The sequence below is a fragment of the Brachionichthys hirsutus genome, unplaced genomic scaffold (genome assembly GCF_040956055.1).
Source record: "Brachionichthys hirsutus isolate HB-005 unplaced genomic scaffold, CSIRO-AGI_Bhir_v1 contig_987, whole genome shotgun sequence".
In the NCBI taxonomy this organism is placed as follows: domain Eukaryota; kingdom Metazoa; phylum Chordata; class Actinopteri; order Lophiiformes; family Brachionichthyidae; genus Brachionichthys; species Brachionichthys hirsutus.
The window spans coordinates 346,658-368,815 of record NW_027180338.1 but is presented as its reverse complement, the minus strand read 5'-3'; the positions used below and the strand labels follow the sequence as shown (position 1 = coordinate 368,815).

Genomic DNA, 22,158 nt, shown 5'->3' with positions numbered 1-22,158 from the left:
AATCTGTCATTAAAGACACTTGCGTGCAGGTTAGTTGAATATGACTGATGTAACTCTTATATTGGTCTGCAAAATATAGAGCTGAAGCCAGGGTGATTAGTTAGCTTAGCACAAAGACTGGAAACAGGACAAGAGCTTATCATTATCAACAGATCAAATTGTGTTTGCTTTAATCAAGAGAAAATGAATCCCAGGCAGCTGGTTGGAGACTCCTGGAAGTCAGTGCTGCAGGCAAGGAACCAATCCAACACATGCACAGCAGAAAAGCGCAAGGTGTTCTTTTTCATTTAACTTTGCTTTTCAAACTACAGAACCTAATGCACTTCATAGATGCTTGAAGAGTTTTAGCTAACCAGATTAACTGTTTCCAATCCTAATGCTTAGCCAAGATCATCTAAAGAGCCACTGGCAGTAGCACCAAGACATGAGAGTGCTGATGTTCTTCTAATCGAACAGTAGAAAAAAGCATTTCATGTGATTTTCTTGTATTGCTCGTTCTGGCGCTTTAGAGTGCCTTGAGGAGAAGGTTGTCGTGAGCATAAGAACGCAGTTGACTGTGGTGCAAGAATGGCTGCAGGACCCAAAGGCAGGAGACAGAGCAAGAGGATGAACTTAAACAGCATTTCTGGAGATCATCAAGAGGTTGAAGATCACTTTGACAAAAGAAGGTTAGAACAGAAAAAGAGTGTCAAATTGGCAAAAGCAGAGTAATTCATGGACTTATTTATAGTCACTTTAGCCTTGTGGAAGGCTGCAAAGTACAGTAGATGCTGAGGGGTGCTTCTTGCTGCTGGCTCAAACATATTAGTTGGCTTGCTATGCCTTGCACTGCACTTGCTAGATGTGCTAGTGTAATCATGGCAACAACAAAAATGCATGGGGCACAAATACAGATTGTTCCATAGTGTTGCAGTGATTATACATTTGCTCGTCATACAAATTCATACACAGAGTCTCACACGCTTAAGAACTACAGATCATGTAAGGCATGACAGTTTGAAGGAAAAAAATAGGTAGAAATCCTCGTAGCACAGTGTACAATCAATGTATATATAAAATGAGTCTGTTGATGTAAGTCGATTGTCTGTTCAAAGATTCATTACCATCTTAAAGGTTTATTTGACATTCTGCCAATGATCATGTTCAGTATATATTTATATATTCTCTTTTATATATTTATATATACTGAATACCACAGGTTTTATGAGAAGCATACGCTCAATCCCACATACATTAGAGCGCTTCAGCCCTGTTACAAGTGTGGGTAGGTGAGTGTGGTGTTCTCTTATGCCAGTGGGTTCACATGATTGTCTGTCTGCCCCCCTCTTTCTTTCTCAAATGCACATTCACAATGGCAGCCTCAAAAATGATGAGTAGAACAAGCTGAAAATTGAGAGAAGAAACACAAGGACTGTTCTGTCCAGTGAGTAGCAGAATAATCAGTCTGACTGGACATACTAAAACATCAGAGTCAGAGACACAGCTAGACAGTGTCCCATCTGTCTGTAAGGGTGCAGTCCACTGTATATCTTGGAAGGAGTGCAGGCTGCAGCGTCGGTTAACTTGCTTGCATTAAAGAGCTAAGCCAGGGGACCTTATACTTCCCTGGAGCACCACCCCCACGGATGCTCCAACAGTTAGAGGGGAGATGTACTGCATCGGGACAGAGGCGATCCATACGAGAGAAGACACCATCCCAGATGTCTGTGGATCACCACACACGGCAAATGTTTTCAGGGACCATGTAGCTGCTCTTGTTGCAGTTGAATGCTTTGGCAAATTCTGGAAAGTTCTGAAGGGAGCCCAGTACCCTGTGGTACATAGGGATGTATAGGGTTAGGGTTGACGTGGCTGTATGTAAACATGCCATTGGTGTGAATGTACCTGAATTTCCCTGGACTGTGAACATCAACTTTGATGGCATTAACTGCCTGTTCTGGTCGATGAGTTCCACACCAGACCTGGCAAAGACGCAGGCTAGATTACACTGCATAGACTGTTATGGCCAGACGGGCGGACCATCCATCCATCATCCATCCATCCATCATCTCATTCTATACCTGAGCAAAATTTAGGAAGAAGAGCTGGTCATGGGAAAGGTCAATGCCAGGCATGGCTGGTTCCTCACCGTTCACCTTCACATAATTCGTATAGGCCTAAAAGACAAACATTGACATTTATATCCAAACACTACTTTGAAATATATTTTTAAATCATTACATAATGCATTACTATACTCGACCACTATCCGATATTTCATAGCTGTGGTTTGAAGACCTCATAATACGGTAACTGCTCTGTATCAGTCATTGACCTCAGTGAAGGAGAATAATAAATGATGAATTGGTCCTTTAGCTAAGCTTTCTTCATTAGACGTTTTTCATTGCTTGTAAACCTTTACATTGATTGTGACTAGATTGAAAAGGAGGAGCTCAAAGAGGATTTCTTGCATTGACAATGATTATGTAAATAAATGCAGTGAATTGTAAATATTGGTTCACCTCAGCCCAAACCTTATCCTGTTTATCCTATATATATATGTTTTTTGTGTGAAGTTCTTTCTTGTTTTATATTAATGTTAGTAGGTTGACAATGATACAAACCACAGATTGAATAGCATCTTTCTCATTTTTAAAACAGGGCTCTTAAATAGGGCTGTATGTTTTTGTTTTCAGGTTCATTACCTGATACGCCTGCCGTATCCCTCCGTTGTCAGCAATGTTTTCCCCGAGGGTGCTATTACCGTTTAACTATAAAAGGATGGTAAAAGTAACAAAAACAAACAAAGAGACAAATAGCAAGGTCAGTCGTGATAATTGAGTTGCTGCTGTAAATTCTGTAAAACCTTTACAAAAAATTAGGACAAAATGGTGAAAGCCAAATCCACGAGGACAACGTACATGTAGTCCATTGGCCAGGTTCCATGAGAAGTTGCTATATTGATTGACAATGCATTTTGACAGCTCCAGGAACCTCCGAGTGGAGTCTGGCGTCCACCAATCCTTCAGATCACCATCCTTATTATAGTTACGGCCTTAAACAAGGAAACAAATGCATGAAATGACGGCTGCATATCTTTAATGAATGAGAAAAAAACAACAACATTGTGGCTAAACTATCACCATTTAATGGAACACTTCTTGTGTGTTGTGATTTCTATTTTCTTTCTGGGTTGCAGACGTCTGTTAGATTAAACATTTTCATTTCACAAAATGTAATGAAAATGAGTACTGTGAGTTGAAGTGAACGTGATACCAGTTGCAGAAAGGGAGATCTTTCAACCCAAATATGTGTAATCTGTTAAAGTGGCAAAAATGTGGAAAATCTCACCATTATCATCAAAGCCATGTGTGATCTCGTGACCTATTACCATGCCGATCCCACCGTAGCTGAGAGATTTAGCCTGGCCTTTACTGAAGAAAGGCGGTTGGAGAATTCCTGCTGGGAACACTAGCATCAAAGGGGGGTTAATAGGTACAGATGTCATAAATTGTCCATATTGAAGTTATCGTGTGATATTAGAAGTTAGTCTGCTTTTGCATATGCGTTTGAAAAAAAGAAACAACAAAAATACCTATTTGGTTTTTGCTGGTTGAGTAGAAGGCATTAACAACAGCTGCTCCAGTTACCCACCTGGAGACAACCAGAGTGGATTTAAAAATGCGACTACAAAGGGGACGATGGTGCACACAAATCAAATTCAATGATAGATATCAAAACCAACCCCTGGTAAATAACAACAATCTAAAATTAGCCTTCCCGCTGTGTTTAATGGAATGCTGTGTCTGCCAGTAGGAGTTTGTGAAGGAGATTCTGAATGCACTATGCTGAATGCAAGCTGCCGTGTCATTCGGAAGCGCAATACGTGGAAAAAGTCATTTATTTTTGCTGATTTAAATACTTCACTATTCATATCCAATCTTGAATAAACATATCAGCCCAGCAATTATTGAATTCTGTCCTCCATGGGGAGTCTTACTCCTCTTTGTTGACTTTGACTCTGAGTTTCCGCAGCCGTTTCTTCTGAACATGCTCCAGGTTTTGTAAGACGTTTTCAAAGTACTCCTCTGAACTGTAGAGTAGCTAACACCAACGCACAGGCAGAGGAGAGAGAAAACCAAGATTAAGAAGCGCGATCAACACTCGTTCATATATGTGCCAGAAAAACTCATGAAAGGGAATCTTTCGCAAAGACGTGTTGATAGCACTGCTATGCAGCTTCAATGAACCCACTCCGCATTCCGCTACTGTCACGAATTCAGTGAAAGAAGAAAAACATTCATAATTGCTTTTTTTCTTCTTCAGACACTCACATCTTTGTATTCTTTGTTAAGGTATTCATCATCCATGATGTCATTAGAATAGCCAATCCTTTGCCGAATAGCTTGGGCCTGCAAGACAGTAGAAGAGAAGATTAATAAGATAAGATATCCCAAAGAACAGAAGATGAGTTGATGAGTTATAAAATGTATCATCCTCAATACCTTCTCCTCGGCAGCTTTCTTGGCCTGTACATCCATCCAGGTCAGTTCATCAAGGTTACTAATAAACACTTCCCGAATGTCTTTAATCATCTCCTCCATCTGATGCCCACACACACACACACCAACGCATGATAAGAAGAAATTCAGTCAAACATAACTCAGAAACGCTGACAGGCTGTCAGTCTATAGATTTTGAGTTTTTCTCACAAGGTTTTCAAAGAGGATCCAGTTCAAAGCATTCACGCAAAAATGTTGCAAGATATTGTGCAGCACAGTCATCAAAACACACTTCCGTGTGCCAGGCCTCATCATTACACATATCACATATCAACATATGCTCTGTGACATTGTAGAAGCACTGAGGGGGTCACAGTCCCCTGAGTCTGGTGACCTCAGGTAATATTATCTACAAGTGATCTGATTCATTTAACAGATGGAACATAAACAGGAACATCATATCATATTATTATTTCTTAAGTAACTGAGCCAATGCCAGACAGAATAACATATTGTTTTTTAGACTGAAAATGAGGATCGAAATGTGGAAGCCTATGAAAGGTTTTGAGAACATTTCTACTTCGCTCATCAAAATTCTCTGTGTCGGCTGTACTGGTTGCAACATTTCAGATATATTTTTGATACTGTAATGATTCACATTCTGCATCTTAAGACCCTTAAATATTCAAGTACACCTAAAGATATAGGCCACAGTTTGGAGTTCAATTTTGTGCTACTAAAAGCAGCAACATAATATGTAAGTAGCAGTATTAAGCAAACAAGTGCAGTACCTTAATAAATTGCTGCCATGTGGAGCTGCTAAACATATTTTCACTATAAATGTTGGTGACAATGTTGATGGATGCAATAATAGATTATATTCTATTCCATTCCATACTGGCAGAGGGACATTATGGAAGTTGAATCAAAATGGTGGGATTTTCTACTTTTGAAAGAAAGATCGCAGAACATTGTGCTTTAAAATGTACATCAAAAGCTGAGTGGGAACATGTGTATCTATAATCTATTGGTCTTGAGTTACAGCACTTACAAGACTCCACCTAAAACACAGTCAGACTGACAGCCGCCACAACAACAGCATGATGCTGTGGGAACCATGTATTGCACCCGCGTAATCTGACAGTAAAAAGCAAAACTCTGTCTTCCAAAAAACAAACAAGAGAAAAAACAGAAAGAGAAAATTGAGTTAAGTTAAGACTGAAAACAAAAGAGAAAAGTACAACAACAACAAAATGACAGTGAAGGTCATGGTCGAGATCTGTCTCACCACAGTTGTACTTTGTGAGCACAGCAAGCTGACGGAGGCATTCCAGTGACTCCAAATATCAGCAGATCCCTCACAAACACAATGCACGACCACTTGGACAATGCATAGTGGTTTACCACAAGCCAGCAGAAACCAAAAATGATCGAGCTTTTCCAACAATCTCTCAACATACGGTATCGACACGTATGTGCAATTTAGTTTTTGCTGTTGCATGCATTGGAATCTATAGTTACAGGATGCATAATAATAATAATAATAATGCACTCCATCTCTCTGGTTATTAAACAAGTAAAGGTCATTATGTTATGTGCTCATCATAAGATATCTAGAACAAATACAAATACTTATTATCTACAAAATGTCAAAGTGTCATGCAGTACTCTCTGAAAACAGATTATCACATGTTTCCATTTTAAGAAGGCACTGTAAGAGACACTGACATTTTGTAGATAATAAGTTCATGCGTGATAAGTTTTTATGATTAAAAGTTTTATTAAAATGTAATCAATCAATTATTTTATTGTGATTAATACTGAATGAGACATAAATTCAGTAATAAGTGACGAATATAATAATTATATTTCTCAGAGAGTAGGCATATCATATTACATGCATGGCTCTAGCAGTGCCTCTAAATTCATATTGCTGACGTGAGCGTAATAGTGTTTTTGCTGTGCCAGCATTGAGTCGAGAGTTGAATTCCAACACGTGGGTACTCCCTGGAAGAGTGATGCCTTCCCTTGAACATGAACTTTCAGCTCTCAGGTGTTTGCAGGATTGTTTAGAATGTCTCACAATTTGTTTTGGAACTTGACTAAAGCCAACAAATGGAGACTCAGACTGTAATGGTTGATGCAAAGCAAAGGCTACGTTGATATGATGCTATAAGCCTTCTGTTACTTCATAGGGTAGACAGATCACCACTGGAATATGCTAACATAACTTGGGATTTAAATGTGGAAGTTTTTTCAGGCTAAATTTAAATTCAACATAAGAAATTGGGATTCAAATATGTTATTTGAATAATTTAAATTTTTTGCACAACACTGTTAATTTTGTCAGATTATTCATACATGCTAAACACATACATTTTTACAACCAGAATTATTATATATTATTAGAATTAATTAATTAAAGTTGTACACCACTAATATAATTGGTCTCATTTTATTGCACTTGGGTGATTTAATCAATACAAAATTAATTGATTAAAGTGAGCCCCTGCTCTGTAAGTATTAAGCAGTATACATTAAAGAGCAAATGCAACTCATAAACAGCACTTCTTGAAATGTACTTGCGGTAGTTGCATACCACCCTCTAAATATATCTGTGGCTGAGAGACAGCTGGTAAATAAGGTGTGCAGTAATCCATGTGTCAGTTACAGGTCAACCCTGCAGGCTGACACAAACACTATATATATGAACGTGTATTGGTGAATATGGTATTGATATTTTGATTTATCACTCACAGCATCATGCACACAGAGACATATGCTTAAGTGGGTGAAAATTGAGAAGGTGACTTTCAATGTGTGGCATATTCAGGTTTGTACACACACACATTGGCAGATCCCAAATCCTCCTCACACATATATGTCCATATAGTTGAGGTTTCCAGTATAAGAGGTGTGGCCATGATAACAAAGACAATGTGCTTGGCACTTTGCACTGGGTACTTTTGAAAAATAATTTACTGTGGTAGAGATGCAAGATAAAAGGGTAACACAGGGGGGAGATAATCTAATAATTCAACAATGGAAAAGAAGGAATAATCCAGTCACTGACCAGTTCTTTGCTCTTTTCAGAGAAGGCCTCTTGCACATACAGTCGCCCTACAGCATTGTCCATATTGTTGTTGACATAAAGTGCACACTGTCTCCACACTGCTGTCTCTGATGTTGTGCCAGTCAGAGCCTGCAGGTAGAAGGCGTAGACTTGTTTAACTCTAACATGCATGGTTTATCAGCTGCTATGGGTGCACGTTTTTATTAATCCTCATTTAATTTATTTTTGGTCATGTTTCGGTATTGAATATATTATCAAGTTTTTGGAATACTTAATAAAAGTTCAATATTGTATAACGTACCTTGCGGAAAGCTTTCCAGGTGTCCCTGTAAGCTCTACTCAAACCCACAACCATATGCATAGCAAAACGCCACATCATGTAGTTCTGCAGATCCCTGTGAGGAGAGGAAGCATGATAAATCGCTCTATTGTGCTCACAAAAAAGCTTCACTATAATGATAGACAGGGTATTTTGGTTTGCATGGGGTACACTCTCAAAAACACATTAGAAAGTCAGCAGGCAATTATACACAAACAAAATGAGACCCATACAAACAAACCTCTTTGTGTATCTAGTCAAGACAAGGTTAAGCCTCTTGTAGTAGTTGGGAGAATAGTTTATGACCTTTTCTGTGTCAGGAACACTGATGTTGACTGTATCCATTATCTTAGCGGTGAAATAACTCCAGTCAAATACCTTTAGGACAAAACCAAAGGCAGAGCGAAAGAATATATAAAAAAAAACTTAGCAAGGGCACAGAAAAAAAACATTCTGGTAGCTACAACATATTTTTACCTTTGAGTCAACCTCAAGGCTAAAGTTGGCGTTAAGATCACCCAGTTCCATCTTGTTGTAAAGCAAGACTGGGTTGCTGCGGTCCTCTTGGGTATCAGTAGCCTTGGAAAGTGCAACAGAGAAGCTGAAATTCACGAAAGCTGTGAAAACATAAATCTCTTGTTTTCTGACACATTCATTGACTTTGCAATGCAGGCCCAGCAGCAACACAGTTTTAGGTTTCTGAATGTCAGAGCTTGAGCATTGGCAAATTTGTAAAGCGCCAGCAGCAGCTGAGTGGAAGGCAAGTCAAGCATCTGCGGTGAGCAGAGACGACCAGCAAAATGACAAATGTGGACAGTGGAACACTTGTGTATGGATTAGGCTAGGCTGCCCACTGACTGAAGCCACAGAGAATTGAGCAACAAACTATCAGAAGCTGATTCTTCACAAACTGGTCTTTCGTAAAGCTGAGATGATAGATAAAACATGCATTGCTTCTGAAAAAACATGGTTTACTTAGTATAACACAGTGATGCAAGATAATCTGTTTAGATCCAACCAACTATTGAGGGTCTCTTCCAAAGGCCTTACATTGGCAATGTCCCTCTCCAGCTCCATAACTCGTGTCGCCTCCTCTCTGATGCGGGTGTCATTGACAGCGAGTCCCCGGTCAGTGCGGATCAGCTTAGCCAGGTCGATCATGAACTGCTCATAGGCCCGACATGCCTGTCAGACATAAGGGCATCTGTAGTATCTGCATCTGAACTTATTTCAGCAGGAAGGAAAGGAGGTCATTGGTTTGAATTGAACCAATGACAGAAACAAGCATGGACTTACACACAGAAACACACACCCGCATATGCGTTGCCTGCCTCAAGCGGAGTTCGTTTGAGAGCTGCTTTCTGAATATTATTCAAGAGCTCATAGTACAATGTAAAATAAAACCAGAGTAGGCTCTGTTCTGGTCAGACACATCTGGTCTAGATTGTTCCTCCTCTGATTTTAATCATTACTTGCTGCATTGGAGTACATTTTCTGAATTTATCACATGCAAAATTTGCAAGTAAATGTATACATACACATAAAATAAAAAGTTAAATAAGATCATAGTTCCTGAAATAAAGTCCAGAGAATATGGAGTCCAGACTCAATGGCACTAGTCTTTATGAACACCTGTAAACATAAGCCTACCTCCACGTAGGGTCCTGTGCACGTATAGTAATCTCTGGACAAGAGGCCGAGGCTTGTCTGCTGGTCAAACTGCCAAAGAAATCAGATTTGAGGGAATTGGTGGGTGGCGCATTTTCAAGCTGAATGGATATGAAATGATTGTCCATGTCACTGTCAGTCTTTAAAGCATAAAGGACTTTTCAACAACGGCTGTAGACCTACATGAATGATGTGTGCGTTGGAGTTCCTGTCATCGGTGCCGACAAAAAAGTTAACCAAGAGATGAGTTCCATATTTTTCATTCAGCCTGGCGACGATGTCCTCCAATCTCCATGCCGTGCCTAAGAACAGAGGTGGAAGTGCAGCTGAGAAAAGCTGACTTTCCTGCACAACATCTGAAGTGTGAACATGGAAAATACTACTTTACTATAATTGGCCTCCCAGTTGTCCACAGCTATGGGCCATTCAAACAGGTCGGGCAGCACGTCGAGCAAAGGAGCCCCTCCCCTGCGCTCTATCAAACCTTGAATAGAGCATACAAGAAAACAGTCAGCATTTAAAAATGAATGGACCTTTATTTTACAACGGTCTGTTTTCAGAAAATGAATTTAAAAGGCAGGAAAAAAATCCTTGGTTTTATTCATAAGTTGTGCTTCTCATCAAGAATAACAAATCTATGCAAATTTGGACACATATGAGGGTTTTTATGAGGCATTTCAACCTTTTTAAAGAAAGTCATCATTGTATCACATAATCTATGACGATGAAAAACCGAAATCATTGCTTTTAAAACTAATATTTACAATTGCAACAGCAGTTTACATAGCTAGTTTGGTAAAGAACGAAACTCAATTGAACAAGCTGAACAACATAAGAAAAAGTTTCACGTGAGGGCAATATCATTTACGAAAGGAATAGTCTGTGTTGACATCTGATTCCTGCTGACGTACTCTCATTGGTACAGGACTTGTAAAGTGTCTTCGCCTTGATGAGAGCGGCGGCTTCCCCCTCCACTGTTTTTTCAAGGACACCTAGAAACAGAGCATAGAAACAAGGCAAGCATGACAGGGAGAAAGAATCGGAAAGATAAAGTAGATATATTAATGTTCAGACATATAAACAGAGGGAACAGAAAAGAGAGCGGGATGTAAACAAACTCAAGTACAATGTACAAATTATTTGTGCATTCAAAATAGAATCCAGCTGTCATCCAGATAAATGCAAACATTTTAATTAAGGTATGGTGTTTGCCCGGTCTATTCGAATGGATAAAGGAAAACAGGTTGTCATGGATGCATGTAAAGGGGGGAAACTGTCATGCAAAAACAAATGCAATGAAACTGTTGGGGGAAATAACAATTCACTTTTATACTTTCATAGTGTGTTCAGTGATTTTGGTGCCAGAAGAACCCTTTTGTAATACAGCCATTACCGAGTTTGTGTCTTATCACAAATTTTGCCAATATTTAAGTTAGATTTTCTGTTCAGAGATGAAATAAAGCTAATGACTCCTGAGGGTTCATTAGTGCGATTTCATGGCTGCCGGTCCGCATTAGCATTCATAAAGAGAATGCTACTGGGGAGTGATTGCCTTGGTGGTTTCTTATGTTTTCTTTATTATAGCAGTTCTTCCACATTATACTAATTACACTTGTCATCTTTGGAAAGAAAAATATATATTTTTATTTGTCCATCAACTGCATCTAACATCTACTAAAACAATAGCTAATATCGTAATCAATGATTAAAATGACAACGATTAATTAGTTTGGCACTAATCAGTTTACATGATCATTTGTTGGAGTGGTCACTGGCCACTTTCTAATGCATATTTTAATATGATTACTATTAATTACATATTCTTCAGAGTGGCAGTCAGGATGAAGCTTCTGAGCAGAGTTACCCTGAAGAAGAAGAAGGAGTTAGTTAACCCTGAAGGCGAGCCGGTGAATTTCAAAACAAGGCTGAACGCCAACTTGTTTTATCTGTCTGCTTTCATGACCTTTTCAACAGCTGCTCTGGGCATATGGACACCAGTTAGCTGAGCCTCAGGCTCGGTCGCGTTTCCTGGTAGACAACTAATAAAAATGAGTGATAAGCACTGGAGGTTGAACTTGCTCAGCTGAAGGGAATGGAAATGGGGCTAATGGTACTCTTTTCATGTGCTGCCTTGAGGCAACAATTTGCATATTGCAGCTTTAGAGTGTGTTCTTCTCGCATGTGTTGTCTCTTTCCAGCAGCATTAAACAGGACATCGAGCTCAAATAAATGTTTAGATTATCAAAGTTCATCTTGAGACCGACCTGGAAGTGTGTCAGGAACACTGTCATCTGACTTCAAATCAGAAAAATCCCAAACCACTAAAGAGACATTTCAATGTCAGCCTCATGTTTAAAAATCTGATGTTATTTAGAGCAAAACACAATAATATTCTGTGCCTGCATTATAACCATTATGCATAACCATAATAAATACATCCCCATTTGCTTTACTCTAAAGTTTATTACATTTCAAGCAACTCAAAAGGGCAACATCTTAAAAACCGATGAGCTCTCAAGTCGTATAGGTGAGCCAACAGCAAGTCATGTGTGTGATCCTGATATTCTGTGTGTGGTTGTTTAGGTCAGGAGAGATTTAGGAGGGTTTCAATATGATTCCTTATAAGTTAATTCATCTCCAGCACCCGTATATAACATGCATTTGCCCAATTACTAAATGCAAAAACTATTAAACTGCATTATCTGGACTAGACACACTAAGACACAATGTCCAGCAGTGTCCCGTAGCGTTGTTAACCCGGGCCTCGGCCGATCAGGTATACTTTCTTATTTACATTGATTTGCATGTTAAATTTGTCACATTTTTATGCCGGATGCCACTCCTGACGCAACCCTCTGCATTTATCCAGACTTGGGACGGCACAAGAGAGAAACTGGCAATGCTACGTTAGCTCCTGCCAACCGCACTACTCGTGCTATACACATTAGGCTGCGTTCCTTCTCATTTACATAATCCCCTCATTTTGGTTTTACCATGTGTGTGCTATTTGTGTGCTCATTCAATCTTAATGAAGTCCTGAGATGGGAACCCTTCACAGGGCACTTCCTCTGAAAGGGCACAGATCATGTGTATGACTGGATTACTGACTACCTGGTGTTAATGTTAGACTCTCTCTCTTGCTCTCTGTGTGCATGTTATATGAGAATGGATTTTGTGTGATGTACATTTAAACTAAACTCCTCAGCAAAACAGAATTTTGCGTTTCTCCTCGCTGCACTGCCTTTCTTTCCATTTAGTCTTTTTCACGCCATGTTTTCAGCAGGAGATCTGCTTCTAATTTATCATTGAGAGGCAAATGAAATCTCCTTTGACCCTTTACGAGATTCATAAGTTAAATGCAGTCGTCACACCAAATCCTGGTGTATTTCTGATTCATACTATGTTTGTAGTCAAATTGGTGGCACTGTTTGCTGCGAGCGCTCTATAAGGAGAGGTTTCTAACTCTCTTTCATTATTCACAATTTCTACCAAGGAAAACAAATTCATTTCAGGATTTTTTTATAAAACAAATTTTACAAAAACAAAAACTACTGCATTTATCATTAATTGTTTTATTTGCTGTCTGTCGCTATCTTTACTGGATATGTTCATACTAAATGCTGTATTTGCATTTGGTTGTGTGAAAAAAAAAATTTGAATTGCACTTAGCATTTTTTAAATTAGTTTGGTATTTTCTCCCTTGGAGGAACAAATGGGACCACATGCCAAAAGCAAGCCCATATTGTAGTGAAATATATCACATTGCAGGTCAGACAGGGTGTAGTTTGAGAAGGAAGTGACGTAGAAGGAGTTATATGGTGAAAAATTATTCATAATTAGGGTTTATACTTTTTCAAAACCTACGACACCTCAAGTAAGCGCAGAAGAGAAGCACTTTGCTCAAAGTCACGGAAGATTCCTGTATTGTTGGCTGGAGCAGACTTCACTAAGCTTACTACACATGCTTGTTCAAAGTTCCTTTGTTCATAGATATTCATTTGTAGCTTTTCTTTTATCTTCCTCTGCCTGTTTTACAACCGTCATCCCTTTTCCTGGCACAAATTAGTCTGTAATTAGTAATTTCATTGTAATTGGACAAATGAATTCACAGTATGCCATGCCTGACCAGGGGGTAGGTGAACAACAACTCAAAACGTCACGGACGCACAATTGTGCTCACAAAGTGAGATGTTCTCTGAATCAGAGAACATTTATGGCCTTTTAGAACCACAAGAACAATCTTAGGCATTTACAATCAACCACAAATCTACGCCGCTATTCAGGCACAAATGCATTCACAAAGTCTATACTATTGCTGCCATGCAGCCCTTCCAGATGTTTCCAGGGCCTTGAAGGTGTTGACAGAAAAAGGATCTGTCCATCAGTAAGCACTGGTATCCAAACTGGCGGCAGCAGTCAGCCCTGGGATCAGAGGTTGCATGTTTGATGTCACCTCCAAAGTAGAGGCCCCAACTCTGCTGAGGCCTCACACTGTCAGGGCCTCAATTTCAATGTGCAGTGGTGAAGAAAAATATTAAATCCTGAAAGCTAGCCGGTCATGTTTGTTTCTGTAAATGATAAAGAAAAGCAAACATGTCTCTCTTTGAAATATAACATACTAGTGTTAAATACACAGCATCCTATTTGTATATGTCTAAAACACACACACACATCTACACACCGTTTGTTTACAGTGCCATCCCAGACATTAAGCCAGGAGTGAGCACATGTGACGTTTGGCAGAGATTTAAGCCGTTGATTAGGAGTTCTCTGGCTGCCCTGATCCTTCTGCCATAAATTCAGCATTTATAGCAAACAAGTCAGTGACTCTAGTCTAAAGCAACTATTCCCTGTATGGATTAGCTGCAGCCGTGTGTGTGCCATGACTCGCTCTCCAATGGCATGAAGGGACATCATACACAGATAGACATGTGATTTACATAAATGCACAAACAGAAACAAACAAACAAGCCAAAAAAAAACCCAAGCCCTTGAGTAATGTTTATTTTCCTTCCTGTGTGATTTTTATGTGGTAAGACTGCCTTGGAGACGAGAGCAGAGGAAAGCAGAACAGATGTGCTGTGAGTTATCATGAAGCAATGTAGAATGCAACAAAAAGTCAATGAGCCTTGTTTTCACAAAAATTCCTTTGGCAGCAAAATGTTTTCCCTAAACATTGAGACAAACTCAAATTCCCACATCACTTCGGACAAAGAATGACTTGTTTGGAGGAACTCATCTTAAAAGACTTTGAGTGCACACATTCATAGTCAGGCTGTTTCCTTTAACAACAATAGGGGGCACTAGCAGGGGAGGATACTCCAGCAATAATTACAATGTAAAATAAAACAAAAAGCCATCATTGTTTTTCCAGAATGCAAGAAGAAGAGATCAAGAAATAAGTTTGTGTTCTGCTGGACCAACAACAACACATCCCATAACCTATTGTTTTTACAAAAGACAAAATAAGCTGTTCTCTCTATCGTCACCTGCATGTAGAGTATAGTCATGTCAAATAATGGTGTTGCAGGTAGTGCTTATAATATGTTATTAGTGAACAAGAAACATACAAAGGAAGCAAGAAAAAAAAAAAGCCCTCTGTCATTGGGAAACTGTTGCAAAATGACAGTTGATGCTCACCTTTACGGATCCCAAAATGCACGTATGCAATTGAATTTCAATCTGTCCCGTGTTTTTTGAGGTGCGAATGGAAGACCATACCCCGTTATGCTTGCAAGTAGTTACAGACGAGTGTAACCCAATATGCCCTCTTTCACGAGGCATAACCCCCCCCCCCCCCCCCCCCCCCAGCTCATCACACAGGACTCAACTTTGTTCCATCACACATTCAAGTCATCAAAGCTGGTGCAATTATCTGAGCCTATAACTTTTCATTCTTGCAAAGGATGAATCACAGCTATTCCACACCGTCTTCATTATATGACTGGTGCATACATTTTAAACGCAAGTAATTAAGTGAGTAAAAAGTTTCATTTGTCCATGGGTAATGTGTGGCCATTGAATATTTAGCATCCACGGCTGGGCTTTCTGCAGACAGCTTTCAAACACACCCGGCATAACTTGACACTTCATAAAACACTTCTAAAACTTTAATGCTTCCTAAAAGCTTAAAATACCAGAGACACACACATCAAGTACGTCATTAAAGATCATTGATGTCTAAGAAAATGATAGCAATGTTCACGAGCACACAGACGGAGAGGGAGAGAGAGCAAGAGAGAGGTTCTCGGGCCACATGCAGGCATCCACTTATTTCAAAAAAGCCCTGTATGTATCTGTACGTGGACCTTTGTTAAATTTGTGTGGATGTGTGAGTGGCTATCCCACCTTTGAGAACGACCTCCAGTTCATCTCGTAAGATATCAAAGGTGCTGTATTGAGAGCTGGTCTCTGGGATGATGTTCTTTCTCAGCCAACCTCCACAGGCATACTGGTAGAAATCTTCACAAGGGTTTACAGTCGCATCCATGTTCTCTATGAGACGAGACGCTGCACAGACGGAGAGGTAACAAAGCTGTGAGACGTGGGAAAGCTTCTCGAAAAAAAGACATAAATATATATCGAAGTCGATCAACCAATCAACCAACACTACTCCTCCATAGTCCTATAACATGTAATATGTTACTACTGATAGTTGGATCAGGACATCAGTCCTACTGACAAATTTGAGCTTTGCAAAAAAAAAAAAGAAGCTTGATTTAGCATAAAAACTGTAATTAAGAAACCAGCTCTTTCCGAAAGTCATGAAATCTTTCTATCAAATCAGACTCGAACTGCTTTTTACATTATAATATCATAACCTCAACTCTACAACTAACAAGTAATACAACAACTCGTTTAATGCTGATGTCACCAGACAAATATGACTCCAGAAAATCATTGCATCTGGTCAAGATATAATCTCCAATATGCACATTTTACAAAAATCACTTCATTCAGTCTTTGGCAAATAAGTGTGTCTGAAATCTGTGGGTTTCGGCAGCGGTCCATCCATGTGAACAGAGAAAAAAAAGCACGCAAAGGAGTGACACAGGAATGCTTACCTGACTGCGTGCAGTCAGCTGTGGTGCAGATCTCATCTACGGGAAAATGAAAACCAAATTATCACTCAGTGGGATTTTGGAAGAGATGGGGAATGCTCTTACTCGCCTCCCTCTTTCCCTGTTTGTCGATTTCTTTCTTCGTATTACATTTTTCATTCTCATATGTGCTTCATTCATTGTGTCACCAATAATAATGTAGGCGTAAACCTCTTAAATCAAACTCTCCCCCCCCCCCCCCCCCCCCCCCCCCCCCCCCCCCCGCCCCACCCACACAACTGTCATGACTATAAATACACATCATGCACGAGTCCTTAGACTGGCTTTCTTTCCTTCCATGGCAGTTCACAAAGGAGTAGAAGAGCTAACAGCAGCACAACTCCATAACATTATCACAGCAGCCTTAAAAATCTCCACACACACAATATTTCATGTAGCAGTAGTAGCCACATTATGTTGTAGTAGCTCCCAGGCTAACTAGCATGTATCATTAAAATTAATTTCTCAGCATTTTTTCTGTTGTTGAATAATAATAATAATAATAAATATATAGATGTTTCTAATGCATGTCAATATCATGCTAGTTGATATAAGAAGTTATTCTTGAGCCCTCTGCCCCTTCTTCAACACTCACCAGTCTTCTGTGTTGTGAAGATAATAATGAGGGCAACAATGACAATGAAGAGTAAGGAGACAATGGCAATCAGGCCAATCTCCAGGGATGTCCAGCGAGGCTTTTTGGCCGATTTGGGGGTGTTGGTTTCTGTCATTGTCAGGTCTCCTCCTTCAACTGCTGGCTGTATCAACTCAACTGAGGCGAGAGGGAGAGCCACAGAAGAAATCAGAAATAAATCATGGAGGTAATCAATTAATTATCCAATTCTCTATCTACATTCCAATATATGTTGTTGTTGCTTCTTAAATATATGTAAACATGTATTATATCTGGTTTACATCATCAAATACAATAATATCTAGCTTTGATTTCTTAGACAAAACAAGCAGCTTGTTATTACATAGGGCTCTACGACATTGTGGTGTGTGTACAGCAATCATGGACTGAGTGAAGAACAAGTGGGTTGGTTAGTTGAGAATGAAAGTGGTAATTGCTTGCAACACTAAAAGTTCAGAACAAGCCTTGCTCAAGGGCACCTCGGCAGTGCTCTGTGGGTAAAACTGTCCCCTCTCCAACCACCAGCACATGTTTCTAATTTCATCTGGGCTGGGACTTGACTGGACTTCTCCGCTTCCCAGCCCAAGCCCCATGTCTTTCATTGTATGAACATTTCATTCATACATTCTGCTCTAGGAAATAAATAAATATAAATAAATAAATAAAAACTGCAGAGTGAGTCAAACTTTTAACTGTAGAAATTTAGAAAAAAAAAAAAAAAAAAAAAAACACGGTCCCTACATAGCGAATTACACCACTTCATTATCTCTCAATTGTGTGTAGAAACTTTCATGAGAAAATGTCAAGCTGTTTTTTGAGTTATGCACCAGGAACTAAATGTAACAGGCACAAGTACAGGACAGGCAGAACCCATTCCTTTGCCCCACCCATCCTGCTGTTTGTGGTGGGGGAATAATAATATGATTTGTAACAAATAAGCGTAATTTAGAAATAAATGAATTAACTAAAGGATCTCTAGAATCTGAAGAATTTTGTTATTCATTCACAAATTAAAATTTATATCACCTCAACATAAGTTAAAAATACAAAACTGAGAATAAAATAATCAAAGTCATCAAGTGCAAATGCCACACACTTTCATGGCTGCAACTTTTCAAATTTTAAAGGTTTGAGACATTAGAAACATAACTTCTTTAATATAAAAATGGCATAAATCAACTAATTATTCTCTTTAATCTCCAGATCTTTCAGTGCAAGTTGAAGAAAGAAAGTGCAAGAGTTTATAGACAGAAAGATAAAAAAAAAAAATAGATGTAAAATACTTTTTAACCCTTCTTTAAAAATAGGTGAGAACAATTTTGGACTTTCTTACCCATTGGTGGCTGTACGCTCCAGGCAAAAAAAACACAACAACAACAAAAAAACAACAAAAACCCTCAACACTTCCAAAGAACAAAAAATGGGAGCTCTTGCCTCTGCTCCTCACTAAGCAGTGTTGTTTTCCTCTCTGGGGCCAAGTGAGAACTTTAGAAAGTTCATGTAACAAGCTGTTAAATCTATCTCTGAAGGTAATTAATCCATAATCCCTTAATGATGAGCGCGCACACACACACACACACTCTTCCACGGCAATGCTCTCACATACCCTTTTCCAAGCTGGGTGGGATCTTTCAGCACACTGGCTGAGATGAGAGCGCAGCTTGACCAAAGGACAAAGTCTCTTAGCTTCCTTTGAACGAGCAGACAGCCACAGGCAGGCCCAGCCTATAAGCAGCCCAAGCAGTGCTTAGGGCCCCCTGGCCACTAGGGGGCCCCCCGGCCTGGCAGCCCTATTTTGCATGATGGTAGGTAGTGCTGTGCGCAGACTGCAGCACATACCTGTAATATTGGTAGCTATCCTTTTTGTGTGTGATTACAACCTGGCAACCTACAGAGTGATGATGAAACTGATTTTACAATGATTGGTCAGCCTTATTGGAAGCAAACTAGCGTGGAAGCAATCAATGCATGAAACAGCGGTCTGCGGCCGTCACTCGTCATCATGGTCTCAGAGAATTTATCAGTCAGGTGCCGAAAAACGGAAGAAGAAAAGAAACAGTTGCAAGGTAAATATTTAATGTTGTTTTGTGGGACTCTGCTGTGACGAGGTTGATAGAACTGTTGTGAGAATGCTCGGATATGACTTTTGCACGCGAGACCAAGTTGGTGTTTCTGTTGACCGGACAGCTCTCGTATAAATCCTTATTAAAAAGCTTATCGTAAAGAAAGAAAGCTGCATCGACTGACTGCACTTTGCAATTTGTGTGCGCTGCACAGGCCAATATGCCTATTTTCTTTTGCTCGCTGTGGATGCCATTGCAATTTAAACTTTTTGGTGTAAAGTCCATACTGGCTACTGGGATAGCTGCTGACTGGCCCTCAATGTATATAGAAAAATGACAGTGAGAAGAGTGGCAGCAAATCAAATATGGAGAAATAACAAGAAAACAATAACTCATGATAAAATGATAAATATCTGCCAATTGCACTTCAACCAGAGGGTCACCGGTTCAAGTCCCGGCCCAGACAAAAATACGGAATGTGGACTGGTGGCTGGAGAGGACAGTCTACCTCCAGGACACTGCCGAGGTGCTCTTGAGCAAGGGCCCCTTGTCCTTATTTTGCTTAGGTTAATATTGCCCAAAATAACCTGGCCACATGCATACAGCTACACACACGCACACACGTGCACATGCCCCGTTGGACTTGTCTGCCTGGCTAAACTGGTCTGCCTCGTTTTTGAACTCCGCCTGTCGCTTGGGACTTATCTCTGCCGCTCCCTCAGATTGCTGGTTTCGAATGACTATACCCGGGTTTGACTAATAAAGATCAGTTTCTGAATTCCTCTTCTCTTGTTTTGCTTTTAGGTTCATACCTGCCTTGGCCCGTGACAGAACACCCTCAAATTGAAACTCTTAATTCACTCAGTGGAAACACACACCCACACACACCCACACACACACACACACCCACGCAGACACCCACACACACACACACAAAGCAAGTCAAAGCAAGCTTATTTACTTAGAATCACTATTTTACAAGGGACATGAACGTGAGACATGAAAATGTTATGTATGTGACTGAGTTGGAGTTTGCACATAAACTTAGCCTACTTCAGGTTAAAATAAAAATTCATCTTAAATAAGATAATTTAAAATATCACCAGCTCAAAACACAGTAAGAATACAGGGAGCCACAACAGCTTAAAATACTTAGTTACGTGTCTTCTAGTACACCAAAATACAGTAATCTTTTTCAGATTAGTGATAAAAAAAAAAATTCAGCAGCAGAAAACACATCGATTCAAATCTGAGCCAGAAGCAGGTCAATGTGGGCCAACTCCTGGTCTCCTGTTGCATGTCAGGAATTCTTAAGGGTTGATCAACTGGTGCACGCTTATCATAAAGTCGACATGGGCGCGCACACGCAAAAACATATAACGCGCACACACACACTAATGTATGGGGAGAGAGAGAGAGAGAGAGAGAGAGAGAGAGAGAAAGACGCACATAGAGCACACCGTAATAAGGAGCGCTCGTGCTGCGCGCCAGACTCACCAGATCCGTCGGTAAATTTTCGGTCGATGGTGTATATTGGCATCACATCCGCCGCTCAGACATACATCAACTGTACGAAGAGCGAGAGGAATGCTCCTCGATCTGTAACAGGCTATTTTAGATTAAAGCGATCCCCTTCTCTTCCTACCGCGCTGTCATTCACAGCAACACGCCGAGCGCGCACACAGCCTAATGTAGAGTACTGTAGCGCATCTATCCACAGAGGATCGCTGAGAACCTATCAGACTCTTGCGCGGCGCAATATGTGTACAGCGTAGAGGCAGTTTTCTGAAGTTCCAGATGTGTTTGAGCTGCTGTTTCCTGCGTCAGGGCGGCGTTTAGAAGCGAACCTGTCGTAAGTGGCTCCTAAGTGGCTCAGTCGTGCAGGCTCAGGTGAGCCCCTGATGAGGTGATGTGTATCCGGTGTACCTGGGATATATATACTGTATGTTTGTCACTTTCAGCCACTTTGTTACGCAAAATAACTGCTGCAATATTGGCATAATTGTGATCAGCCATTTTAACGTTTTTTTTTGTCTGATTGATTTTTTTCGAGTGGATCCAGAATAAAGGGTTCCTTTTTGTTGTTGTTGTTGTTTGTTTTATTTTTTTGTTTGTTTGATGGAACAGTTGGCCCTGCGCCATGGAAAATGTATACAATTTCGGAGTGGAGTATTTTTTTACTGATTTCTGAATCCCTAAATGGCGTTTTCGATGTTAAAATGTAATATTTATTTCCTTACCTCATTCTGGATCAGATCCAGAGGATATTCTGCATGATAGTGCGTACCGGACCTCTTTATGACTGTGATTTTTGCTGAGTGAATTGAAAGCATATTTTACAAAATATTTTGTTTTTTTAAAGCCTCCATGTAAATGTATAATTTACAGTAAAGTAAGTAAATCCAGAATCCATGACAAGTAAAAGTGACTGTTGCATATTCAGGAAATCTTGGGAGTGTTACCAGAAACAAATGATTACATTTTGGTGATGATCCAGAAGAGATCCTGGATTCTGGATCACATTGAAATTTTTATTAACATTGCAGTCAATGGAGCTTCAAAATATGTTCCTCAATATCTTGGTTAATTATTGACCTATGTTTTACTTTTCATGATTGGTGTATAAAGATAGCAAGAACAATTTCTAATCTTTTAATGATGATCCAGATCACCATGTGGATGGTGTAAATCCAATAAGGTTAGGTTAGGGTTAGGTCTGCGATCTCTGAGTACGTTTCTAGTTTGTTAAACTGGTATTTGTTTGTTTATCTGTTAGCAGGATTACACAAAACAAGGAGATTAGATTAAACACATGTCACA

At 39.8% G+C, this 22,158-nt stretch overlaps 1 protein-coding gene across 1 annotated transcript; it reads right to left on the bottom strand.

Annotated features, from left to right (window-relative positions):
- Positions 1-665: 665 nt before the first annotated feature.
- LOC137913659 (neprilysin-like) lies at positions 666-21,315 on the bottom strand. Its single transcript, XM_068757296.1, has 23 exons — positions 20,836-21,315; positions 17,237-17,413; positions 16,606-16,641; positions 15,890-16,051; positions 10,453-10,533; positions 9,930-10,025; positions 9,725-9,843; positions 9,524-9,592; positions 8,924-9,058; positions 8,351-8,452; positions 8,115-8,251; positions 7,856-7,949; positions 7,555-7,683; positions 4,485-4,583; positions 4,314-4,391; positions 3,980-4,083; positions 3,575-3,633; positions 3,331-3,450; positions 2,901-3,034; positions 2,685-2,750; positions 2,061-2,156; positions 1,885-1,961; positions 666-1,811 (listed from the first exon to the last, which is right to left on the bottom strand). Exons 1-23 carry the CDS (start codon positions 20,876-20,878, stop codon positions 1,712-1,714), a joined length of 2,313 nt encoding a protein of 770 aa, XP_068613397.1. The 5' UTR covers positions 20,879-21,315; the 3' UTR covers positions 666-1,711.
- Between the last annotated feature and the right edge of the window lie 843 nt (positions 21,316-22,158).

Excerpts from the sequence above, each read along its gene's own strand:
- LOC137913659 (XM_068757296.1), bottom strand. The coding sequence starts at position 20,878 with ATGCCAATATACACCATCGACCGAAAATTTACCGACGGATCTG. Across the intron at positions 16,642-17,236 it reads CTTCACAACACAGAAGACTG|ATGAGATCTGCACCACAGCT; the intron begins GTGAGTGTTGAA and ends ATTTTCCCGTAG. Across the intron at positions 3,451-3,574 it reads AACCAGCAAAAACCAAATAG|TGTTCCCAGCAGGAATTCTC; the intron begins GTATTTTTGTTG and ends CTTTGATGCTAG.